Source organism: Equus quagga, chromosome 7 (genome assembly GCF_021613505.1).
Source record: "Equus quagga isolate Etosha38 chromosome 7, UCLA_HA_Equagga_1.0, whole genome shotgun sequence".
In the NCBI taxonomy this organism is placed as follows: domain Eukaryota; kingdom Metazoa; phylum Chordata; class Mammalia; order Perissodactyla; family Equidae; genus Equus; species Equus quagga.
The window spans coordinates 70789668-70802068 of record NC_060273.1 but is presented as its reverse complement, the minus strand read 5'-3'; the positions used below and the strand labels follow the sequence as shown (position 1 = coordinate 70802068).

The window sequence follows — 12401 nt, the reverse complement described above, 5'->3', positions numbered from 1 at the left end:
CTTTTAGCAATCAACCAGCTCACCCTCCTCGTTTTACAGATGAGAATAGTGAGCCACAAGACATGTGATGTGTTTCCAAGGTCACACACAGTGTTTCTGGTGGAGACAGAGCTGAAATCTAGGACTCTAGGCTCCTATATCCCACACCGATGCCCACAGCTCTCGGCCACTCGGGGTTCTCTGAGGTAGTGCGATGTCATGAAAAATACGTGGCTAGGGGAAAACACACTTGGGTTCTAATTTTACCACTTATAGCCATGAAACCTGAAGCAAGTCATCTTCTCTGAGTCTTAGAGTCTTTATCTAACAATGGAGAATACTACTGTTATTTAACTCCTAATGGACATATTAGTGTGAAATAATAGAAAAAATATAACTGGTCTCTGCCCCAGTCCCTGGCACAGAGCTCCTAAAATCTTTGTACTTTCCTAGGTGATAAGAGCTCTAGGAGCATCTTTAGTTCTAATATTTGGTCTTTGACCTGGTTCCTGACACAGAGCTCCTAAATCCATTGGAATTTCCTAGGTGATAGGGTGTCTTTTCTTCTAACAAAGTGACTCCTGATGGGCTCCTGGTTGAGGGCTGGTCACCAGAGAGACGAAACCATGGTTAGAAGGTTAAAACTTTCAGCCCCATCTCACATCCTCCAGGAGAGAGAGAGGGACTAGGAATTGAGTTAATGATGGATCATGCCTGTGAAGTGAAGCTTCCGTAAATATCCCAAAAGTACAGGGTTCGGAGAGCTTGCAGGTTCGTGAACACGTGGAGGTGCTGGGAGAGTGGGGCACATGGAGAGGGCATGGAAGCTCCACACCCCTGCCGCATACCTTGCCCTTGTGTATCTCTTCCATCTGGATGTTCGTCTGTGTCCTTTATCATATCCTTTTGTAATAAACCAGTAAATGTGTTTCCCTGAGTGCTATGAGCTATTCTGGCAAATTGCCAAACCCAAGTTGGGGGTCATGGGAACCTCAGTTTATAGCCAGTCAGTCAGAAGTACAGGTAACAACATGGGGCATAGGATTGGTATCTGAAGTGTGTTTATGGTAGTTGAGAGGGACAGTCTTGTGGGACTGAGCCCTTAACCTGTGGGATCTGACACTTTCTCCAGGTAGATAGTGTCAGAATTGAGTTAAGCTGTAGGACACTCAGCTGTTGTCTCAGAGAATTGCTTGGTGTGGGGGAAAAAATCCCACACATCTGGTATCAGAAGTGCTACGAGTGTGGTAGTAGTGTGGGAGTAAAGGACACACACAGGAGTGTGTTTTTCCTTTACAGTTAGGATGTTTTTGGTTACAAGGGCAGAAGCTATACTCAAATGGCTCAGGCCAAAAGGAAATTTACCAGCTCCCGTAATAAAAAACCCAAGAGTAATTCTCGCTTCAGGCACAGCTGGATCCAGTGTTCAAACAAATGCATTTGGAATATCTCGCCATCTTGGCTCCACTTGCTTCTGTGTTGGCTTTATTCTCAGGAAGCCTCTCCTTCATGATGGGGAAGTTGGACACCAGGTGTCCAGGCTACATCCTATCAGCCAGCATCCCAAGTGGAAGGAGAGCTGCTCTTTTCTAACAGCTCAGCAAACATCCTGGGACTGGCTCTCACTGGACAGTCTCAGGCCCATCTCCAAACCAATAGCTGTGACCATAGAGCTGAAATAGCTTATTGGTGGGGTCAGCCCTACTTAACACGTGGACTGATTTGCGAAAGGGTGGTCCCACCCAGGAAAGGCCTGATGCTGTTTCTGGAAGAAGAGGGCAGAATGTTAGCCAGGCAAAAACAACAGTTGCCCAGTACAGGGCCCAGTGCATTCCTAGGTACACAATAGGCACTTAATTAAATACCGTTTCCCCTTCCCATTCCTCTCCAGGCCCTCCCACAATCCCTTCCTCAGTGATAAAGCCCACTGTGCTGCATGCCACTCACACTTCTTCCTTCCTAGTCTGTGTCCTCGCCAAGGAGAACCACACACCTGGTGTCTTTGTGCTGCATTTTCTAACCCAACTTCAGTAAGTTTGCAGTTCTCAGTCCACTCCACTGTGGCCCCATTTTTCTGGTACTAATGCTTTGCCACTTTTCTTCACTATTTTCTTGACTTCGGTTGTTAACAGACAGAATGTCTCATCACACCTCACTGACTTGGTTCTCCTTATGCTGGGACCGGCTGCTCTGGAAGCCTCCCCTCCCTCAAGTTCTTTTCAACATCACCCCTGCCCGGGGTTGCTGAGATGGGCACGAAGCATCTTTCAGTTGGGGTGGCGTGGGGGCGGGGGGGCTGGGGAGGAGCGTGACATTTAGGAAGATGCCAAGCTTCAGTTTTGCCAAGGCACTGTTGCCACCCTGGAAAACAGGTCTATAATTGAAATGATAACGAGACACAAAGTAGGAAGAGGCTACTAATTAAACCGATTATCCTTGTCACGGTACGAGAGAGTTGGTCCCACGATATCTCAGCTTGGGGAAACAGCAGGCTCCTTCCGAAGTTCGAACCCGGTTTGCTTTGATGATGATAAGGACATTTTATCACTGAGGGGAGCCATGCAAACAACCAAGACTGAAAAAAGAAACGTTGGAGATATTTTTTTCCTTTTTTAAAAATCTGCCCTTTCCACATTCTTGCTAAGTTTTTAAAATAAATCAAGTATCTCCAGAATAGGCAGGCCCGTGCCCAACCCCCTCCCCAAAGAAAAAGATTCAGAAATAAGCCTTCACCATTACACAATTATAATTTTTGAATTGGAAGGAACCCATTAATATCAGATCAAGTGATGGCTTGGGGAGGGGCCTTTAACAATCCCCCAGTCTCTTATCAGTTCCCCCAGACATAGCCCCCTAAAATCCCTGCCCTAACATGCAAAACAAGCCCCACCTTCCAGCCCAACCACTGTTCCAGGCTCCTGCCGTGTAGAAACGCTGGAGCTGCCGCTGAAAGGCCCTTTCACATCCAGGCCTCTTGGCTGGACTTGTGTCAGAATGGTCAGCATGGAAGTAATTGCTGGCCTGGTGAGTGGCCCTCGGGGGTCCAGCTCCAACACTGCTCCTGGCTTCCAGTGAGACCTTGAGTCACAACCTTCTCTGAGGCCGTTTCTTCCCACTATGGAAGAATTAGCAGCTGCAAATCCTTTCCATTTTGACTTGAAATAATTGTAGGGAAGGAAAGTGGGAATAGTGAAGGAGGTTCACCAAAGCCAGACTGGGGTGAGCTGGGGCTGGGGGCAGGGGCGCCCAGGTGCAACAATCATGGGGCTGGCCTGGGGGTCAGAGGCTCCCCGACAGGGCCTGGCTCTGCAGGTCCTTTTATTTGTCCACTGAGTCCTAAAGTCGGGCCTTCATGTGCCACTCACAATTTTTGCCATGTCTATGAACCTTGTGTACTCATTCTTAACTAATACTTTAATTTGTCTTTAAGTTGACTCACTTAGGTATAAGAAAACTTATATAGCATAGCAGGAAAACCAGGATCACTTCCCATATTGCCGATAAGCAAAAAATAAATATAGTTCTAGCTAGATTCTACTGCTTGTGGAGGCTCCCAACCTCACACCTGTTCTCGTTCCTAAGAAGGTAGATTAGTAAGTTTTGGATAGATGTTAAAGACACATCGCACCGAACTTGTGTTTTCTTGAAAAAACCAGAAGTATTGATAGAGGATTGAAAGGAGATCATTTTTTTCATTGATTCAATGTTATTAAATCCTGGGTCCATGTACCACTTAAAATCATCTCATGTACCATTAGTGGTAAGGGTCCCATTCTTGCGGGAAGGCTGGGATGTCCTCAAAGCAAGATTGTTTCCTCATCTGGAAATGAGGATGTGGGACCAGTGGCCTCCAAAGGGCCCCTCCCCTGCCAGAATAGAAGTACAGGTGTCAGGGAAGTCCTGTGAACTGCCATCAGGGACCCATGGTGCGGAATCACCAAGCTTCATGGGTGGACTTTTATAGATGGTTCTGGACTCCCCAGATAGACTCCCAACCAACCTCCAGGCCATGAAGATGCCAACATCACTAATGTGTCCAGGAAATGTTCAAACCCAACCTGCCCCACTGGACAGCAGCTCCAGCTCTGACCTCCTGTTTCTTCTTTTTATTTCCATAGGCAGGAGGGAAGCACTACCACCCAACCTGTGCCAGATGTGTACGCTGCCACCAGATGTTCACTGAAGGGGAGGAGATGTACCTCACAGGTAAGCAAAAACGAGCCTCCATAAAGCATTCCTATCTACCCATGGCTGGAAAGGAAATAAAATTCCCTTTCATTTCAGTGTTATCTTTGCTTTTGGCTTGTCCTCAAAATTGCAATTAATTCGCCCCTCTCTGGGTGGTTCGGGAAAGTTGCCGGTGTGGCTAATGTGAAGTGACATGTAATCTGCCTTCCGTCCCTGTGCGCCTCCACCCGCTGCCTAGCTGGCCTGCTTCCCTGGAAATGCTCTGAGCAGACTCCCCTGGCTCTGCCTGGGGGTGGGAATTTGAGCTAAATGAGGCCAAGTGGTCAGAGAACCTCAGAAGAATGGCTTGGTTGCACAGTGTCTGCAGCATCACAGCCTCTACCCCACGTCCCTCTCCCCTCCCTCCCCCCACATCTCAGACCATCACATGAGGCTCTCACTTCCGTCTTCCCATGGACTCTTAGGATGCACAGAAAGGAATTGGAGGGAACCAACAGCCTCCAAGAAGCAAACTGGGGCTGATTTCCCTCCACCACTGTGTGGGGTCTAGCCCTCTGGCCCCAGGATTCTTGCAAGTCTTAATGAGTCTCCAGGCTCTGCTCAATCTTCCCTCCTCTGCCTAGTCCATCATCCCAGAGCATCATGGTGTTCTTGGCACAGCCCTGTGGAGAGATCTTCAGGGCCCCTCCCAGCCCACCAGTTTAGGTACCAACACTTCAGCCTAGCATTTAAGACCCTCTCACTGAGGTCTCAAACTGCCTTTCTAGCTTGAACAAATCCAGCACTTCAACTGCCAAAGCCAGCTTTCAATTGTTTCTTCATCCATTTGACAACTATTTCTTGAGCCCCAGCCTTGTACAGGCTTTGCACCGGGGTCCATAGTCCTACCCCCATTGCCCTACAGTCCAGCAGGGAAGGTGGACCATAGTCCGTAATTACACAAATAACCGTCCACTATGATAAGTTTTATGAAGGGGAGCAGTATGGGACTGTGAGAGCACATAACGGGGTACAGGGGGAATCAGGGAAGGTTCCTGAGGAAGGGCTGGGAGCTGGGATCCGAAGGATGAGTGGGCGTTAATTGGGCAAAGAGAGGAGAGATGGGATGTGCTCATCTGAGGGGACAGAATCCGCTTGGCTCTGAGGTTGGCGAAGAAGTGGCAAGTGTAGGAGGCCAAGAGGAGCCAGGGTGTAGACGGAGGTGAGATGTGAGGCTGGGAGGTGGGCACGGACGGACCAGGCCAGGCCTTGTGGTAAGGACGGCGTTTGGTCCCTCAAATGAATTCATGGCCCTGGTGCCTCCGGGTTGTTGCTCTTTGTTACATACCTCTCAGAACACTCTTGTCTTCCATGCCCTCCTTTGGAAATTCTCCTTGGCCCAGTTTAGGCACTACCTACTTCATAAATGCCCTAGGTGCTCTCATCCCCACACCACAACCCTCCTCCCTGAACTCCCACAGCCCTTTGTTTGCACCTGCTCCCCTCCAGCTTCCATGAGAGTCATTGGCCTTCTCCCTGAGACCCCTTGCCCCTGACATTGACCCCTCAGTCCTGACATTGACCCCACAAGCACTCATTCTACAGGTGATCATTGTTGGCTGAATTGCTGTAATTAACCATCCCCAGATGTTTAAATAGCTATCTTGGGGAGAAACCTTCCTCCCGGTTTCCTCACAAGGCAGATATAAGACCAGGGAGGCAGTTACAGGGAGTGTGTCTTCCTATCAAGCTTGTCCTAGCCATGAGTGCCCACAGCCAGGAATCCCCTCCAGATGTAATGAATTCCCTTTGCCTAGAGCAGGGCTTCTCAACCTCAGCACTAGCGACATTTTAGACCAGATAATTCTCCGGTGTGGGACTGTCCTGTGCATTGCAGGATGCTTAGTAGTATCCTTGGCTTCTGCCCACAAGATGCCAATAATGTACGCCTTCCCATTATTGACAGCTGCAAATATCTCAGACGTCGTGGAATATCCCCTGGTGGGCAAAATCGTTCTCAGTTGAGAACTACCGGCCTAGAGCTCTTCAACAGAATCTCTTACCATCTGCTAGAAATGCTGGAGCAGGGATTCCTATGTTGGGTTGGGCTGGGTGACCATTTCTAAGATGCTGTGACTCTACAGCTATTCACTTGTATGTACAGTCTTACAGGTGTTAGAGGTGGAGGATCCTAGAGGCCACTCTAGACTGGAAAGTAACAACTCTCATTGTACAGATGGGAAAAGTGAGGCCCAGAGAGGAAGAGACTTGCATGAGAACCAGAGCATGCAGGGGCACAGAGGACCGGGCCTTATGACTCCCACTCCAGAGCTCTCTCTGCTTGGCCCCCTGGGACAAGGCCCTGCCTGCTACTCAGGTCCCTGCAAGACTAGACCCCCCCCTTCCCATGGGCACCAATCCCTCAATGCTTGGGTCCCCGAGTGGTTCCTGCTGCAGGACCCTGTGTTCCATCCTGGGAAGCACACCCGAGTCTCAGCAAACACGATGTCTTCATGGACACTGACCACCTGGTAATCTGGACGTTGCACTTGGTTTGAAAATTCATTGTGTGATATTCCTCTCCTCCTTCCCTGGTGGAGACATTCCCTAGTGTTGAAACTGCCCTCACGTTCACATCTCTAGAATAATCAACATCTTCACCTTCCTGCCTGAATTCCCAATCCTAATCTTTCCCCATTTAGTGGTTTGAATCCTGGCTCCACTGCTTGCTAATTTTGACCCTGAGCAAGTCTCTTAACTCTGAACCTCAGTTGCCTAGTCTGTAAAATAGGCTAGTAACAGACCCTATAATATAGAAGTATAGGAAGTTCCTGACACATGGTAAGCTCTTAGTTCATTCACTTAACAAATATCTGTTGAGCCCCACCTGTGTGCTGGTGCTGTCATGTCAACTGGAGATGTAGCAGTGAGCAAGGCTGACAAGTTCCATGCCCTCTTGGAGCTCACGTCCTCATGTGTCAGTATCTTCTAGGCCCTGCTTCTGACCAGAACTTCACAGAATGCTGAAAGAGTTAAGCGGTGAAGTGAGCAGCTTTGTGATCACGAGAGAGAATGCATAAAAAACCTATGACAGCAATGCCTCCGGGAGGTGGGAGATGTTCTTGGGGATGAAGAAGGGCCTGTCACCCTCCTCCTTAATTATCCCATCCCTACCCTCCTGGCTCTGGGGAGAGTGGGAGTAATTGCAGAGCTTTCAAGGACCTGCCTCGAGGGATGCTGAGCGATCCTGGAATGAGGGGGACCAGGCCATCCGATGCTAGAGTCATGCTGACTTGAGCTGTGGACTTCCTGGGGGTGGCAGCCACCGGGGGGGCTTCTGCTACCACCAAGAGCTGGGCCCAAGATTGCCCTGGACACCCTCCCCAGGCAAGGGTACAGGACTCGTAATGATATTCCCCAGAAATGGCAAGAAAACTCTCCTCCCAGGCAGAACAGGAGTGAGAACCGGCTGAGAGCCTAGACTCCTGGGTTCAAACGTCAGCACTTCTGCTAATGGGCTGTGACCTTGAGAAGTGTGTTCCTTCCCTGGGTCTCTTCCTTAACCTGTAAAATGAGGATAATTACACTGTCTTTCATTCATCCATCCAAACTGAGGTCATGCTCTGTGCCGGGCTCTCTGTTCTGTGCTGGGCACTCAGAGATGAGCGAGGCAGGAGTGCTAGCTTCTGTGGTGGAGTTGACTGACAGGAGGAGGGGACCAGCTGTAATCAAATAGAGTTGCAAACATTCAGTGACAAGCAGTGATAAGTGCTGTGAAGGGGAGGTTTGGGATCCATGGGAGTGTATTATAAGGCTCCTGATCTAGTCTGAGAGGTCAGGAGAGGCTCTGCTGAAGAAGGGCAGTTTCAAGCCAAGACCTTGAAATTAAGTAGGAGGTGAGACGGTAGAGGGAGGGAAGATTGTGAAGGTGGAGAGAACAGCAGGTGCAAAGGCCCACGGTGGGAGGAAGCATTACATGATGGAGAAACTGAGGCACGTCCACGTACCCAGTGCACAGAGAGCAAGCATACTCCACAAGGTCCTCGTGACTATTAGAGGGGAGAATGCATGTGAAGATGCTCAGTGCCCCATAAAGCAATGCACACAAGAGAGAGAGTGCTGGGAAGCCTGCAAAGGTTAGAAACCCAGTCTTGTCAGTTCCGTAGCAGGACACAGCAAGGTACTGGCAGCCAGCCTCGGAGGTTCTTTTGGTCAGGTTGTTTGTTTTTTAATTACTGTGGGATGGCTTTCCGATGGGCCCTAATTGGGAGAAGTCTGACGTCTGTCTGGATGAGAACTTCCAAAGCCCCAGGAGACAAGAGCAAGTTCTATTTGTTTTAAGTTCTGTTGTGCATTCAGTCTTCTGTTTTTGTAAAGATGCCAGATTTCTAATCTGTTTGTGTCCAAACCCTTCATTTGGGCTTCACCAGGAAATTAGGTCACTGATTTTGTGCAGCAAAATAATAGCCAAAGTTCTGCAGGTTCGGGGCAAAACTTAGCCTGAAATCACAAAGGTTACAGTTGCTGGATTGGTGGGAGTTTTTCTAAACCCAGAATGTGGTTCATGAGATAGATTTTCCTCTTGTTCTAAATGTGCCTGTACCTAGGAAAAAGGAAAGATAGACTTGTTTTTCTCTCCTTCTGTCTCCACTAAATACAACCGTGTTCCAAGGACCTGAGACAGAGAATGACGCTAGAAGTCCAGGAGTTCAGCTGCACATTTGAAGCAAGACTCTGTTATCATTTGTCCGTTTAATTAAAACCCACCAGGCGGGAAATCATTTATGAAATCCTAGGACAAACTTTGCTCTGCTAAGGAAAGTATTATAACAAATTGTAGGCCCCGCCAATATTAATAATAGTATTAACAATAATAATAAAATGCTATCAGCTGACATTTCTTGAGCACTTACTGTGTGCCAAGCACTGTCCTAAGAGTTTTGAATGCAGTATCTCATTTTATCCTCTCAACAATCCTGTGAGCTAAAAGCCATTAATATCCCTGTTTTAGGGAACAAGAAAGTTTAGAAAGGTTGTGTCCCTGGGCCAAGGTTCACCAGCCTGTCTTGCTAGGCTTTGTTTAAGACAGTTTTCTTCCGTTTATCATCAGAATTCTTAACCTGTAGTTCATGGTTGGCCTCTGCATTCGTTGAATCCCCTGAAATTGCTTGCAGAATTTTGCATGTAGGTATATTTCTTTAAGGAGAGGGTCTGTAGCTTCTACCAAATTTTCAGAGGTGTTCATGGCCCAAAATAAAGAACCTTAGTTCTCTGTTGATGCAAATCCAAAATGGAGCCCTGAAAGCTTGCTCTGATAATTACACCAAACTCTTCTCTTATATAACTGAGTCTATTTCAGATCACATTTTATTTGGTTCAGATGATACAAGGTCCTGGTACCAGGAGGTGTGTCTTCCTGGCACAGCTGGGGATGCCATTCATATTTAGCTGGGGCCTCCCTCTACTCTGACAAGTACCTTATCAGAGGTGCACTGAGCTAATAGATGTTCAAGAGAAATGCCTCCCTTGGTTATGGATGTCGTAATCTACACATCTCATCAAACCACACTTTCAAAGGCACTAACGTAATATTGGTTGCTATAATTTAGTAGTTTAGCATTGTTATTTTAAATTGGATCTCTCTACTGACAGCTTAGGTTGTAGGAGTTATGCTTAAAAACTTTAAATCTTATGTTTCCCCAATCCTGCTACATAATTTTAGACTCTTCAAACATATCCCGCTACTGTACTAAATTGATATTTTCTGAAGTCTGACTCTACTAAGCATATTTCATTTTAAATAGAGTACATTTTAATTTTCGATGAGCTGCAGGGTTTTTTTAGATTTTTAGGGTTACCAAACATCTTGAATCCTATAGAAAATATTACAGCATAGTAGTTTGAAGTTTGTATTTTAAAGTCTGTTTCCAACTTGCTCCACTCAGTTTGCCACAAACTCAAGATGATGAGGTCATTTTCTCGCCAGTTACATGTCACATCTACTTCACCAGCCAATTTGTCCATGTTGGTCAGAATTAGGTCCACAGCAGCAATTTCCCTGGTTGCTTCCTCTATTTTCTGGGAAACAAAATTGCCTGCCGGGCAAGTCAAGAACTTGTCAGATACTCGGGTTTTAGCTCAATGAGATGTTTTATTAGTCTGGACTTTTTAGGTGGCAGAAACCCAACGCAGACAACGTTAGGCAAAAAGGGTTGATCAGCTCAGAACTTAGAAGCTTCTAGGAGCAGCACAGCTGGTTTAAGGGCCCCACGGGGGTCAGCAGGTGGTTCTTCTCCCTGCTGCTTTCTGTGTGTGACCTCGCACTCTCCTGCCCCAGACTGACTGCCTCAGCCCCTGCCCACGTGGGCACAGAGGGGCAGCATTCCCTGCAAGGCTCAACAGAGAAGAGTCTCCGAATCTGACTTTGGTCACATGCACATACCCAGGCCAGGATGGGGAGACAGAAGTGGACAGGCTGGCAAGACAAATAAGCTCCCTAAATCCCAGTTTCCCCATCTGAACATGGATAATGATAGGCCCCACCTCACCAGGCCATCATGAGGATTAAATGAGCGAATGCACAGTAAAGGCTTAGCACAGAGCCTGGCACCAGCGGCTCTGCCAGTCTGAGCTCGTGATAAACACCTGGTAGGGGCTTGCCCCGTGGCCAAGTGGTTAAGTTCGCATGCTCCGCTGCAGGCAGCCCAGTGTTTCGTTGGTTCAAATCCTGGGCGCAGACATGGCACTGCTCATCAAATATGCTGAGGCGGCGTCCCACATGCCACAACTAGAAGGACCCACAACGAAGAATATACACCTATGAACCGGGGGGCTTTGGGGAGAAAAAGGAAAAAATAAAATCTTTAAAAAAAAAAAAAACCCCAGTAATGTAGACATGGCCATTCCCCGTGATTTCACACACTAATAAGTGCTGGTTACTGTCAATATCATCATCATTATTAATAACACTTAGAATAGGACTTGGCATATGTTAGTTATCATTGTTATTTTTCACTTAAGTACTATTGTTATAAAGTGTGTAGCGTAAGGCCTGGCACAGGCACTCTCTAAATATTAGTCATAATAATCCAATAAGATAATAAGAATGCTTAGTGCCTGACATATACTAAGCACTCCATACATTTTAATTACTGTCCTAACTGTTATTATCAGCACTTCTTGTTTCCTCTGAATTACCAGGCGCCTCAGTGCTGCCATCCTCCTCTCCTCCTCCTGCCTGATAGCCCCCATGGTAACCAGCTACATGGTAACTAAGCACTTGGCTCCCTCAACCGCTTTATTAAGTTTCAAGCCCACTTGATCATGTCAGCTCCAGGCAAACTGGTCTTTTCCACTTCTCCCGTGTGCCCTCGTCCCTGGGCACAGGCCCAGCCTCCCAGAGGGCTCTGCTGGCAGCCCAGCCAGGCTTCTGTTCAGTGACTCCACCTGCACAGCCAGCTCTCCACCTGCTGTATGCTCCAGCTCAGCCAGGCCCTGGCTCCAGGAGGAGGAGAGTAAATGCTACCCACCCCCTTCAAGCTCTCTGTTCCCCCTTCCCGCTTCCCCAAACTAGATCCTGGCAAACAGGGGGTTTGGGGAGGGAGGGCAGATAATAAGAACAACAACAACTAACACTTCCACAGTGCCTCCTCTAGGCAGACATTGTTCTAAGTGCTCGACACTTATTAACTCAAAAATCCTCGCAACAAACACATAAGGCAGGTGCTGTTATCATCCTCATTTTATAGATGGGGAAACTAAGGCACAGAGAGGTAACTGAGTTGCTCTCGATGGTGCGGCTAGGAAGTGTTGTAACCAGGATCCAAACCTGTTAAGAATATTACATGAAATAATGCAGAGAGTGTCTGATACGTGGTGAAGAGTTCCTAATGCCCAAGGTTATAATGATGATGATATTGTTGTTACTACTTGTCAGATTCAACAGAAGGGCTTGCTCTGCTCCCTCCTGCTGAGTTTGGAACCCCTAGTAACAAGCGAAGAGCAGAGTATCCTGGAGTCTACAGAAGCAGTCCACCTGCTGTGGGGAGGGAGTGGTTTTAATTGAGGTAAAATTCACATAACATAAAATTAGCCATTTTAAAGTGTACAGGTCAGTAGCTTTTAGTACCTTCACGATGCTGTGCAACCACCACCTCTATCTACTTCCAAGACATTTTCATCACCCCAAAAGAAAACCCATACCCAGTAAGCAGTTGCTCCGCATTCCGCCTCCCCCAGCTCCTGGCAACCCCCAA

General features: G+C 47.6%; 1 protein-coding gene across 4 annotated transcripts in view; it reads left to right on the top strand.

Moving 5' to 3' along the window:
- Positions 1-12401, top strand: part of ABLIM3 (actin binding LIM protein family member 3) — a 108970-nt gene that overhangs the window by 63681 nt on the left and 32888 nt on the right. For all 4 annotated transcript variants that reach the window (XM_046666318.1, XM_046666317.1, XM_046666314.1 and 1 more), the window contains exon 7: positions 4098-4185. In XM_046666318.1, coding sequence (XP_046522274.1) covers positions 4098-4185 — 88 coding nt within the window. The remainder of the gene's footprint in view (positions 1-4097; positions 4186-12401) is intronic.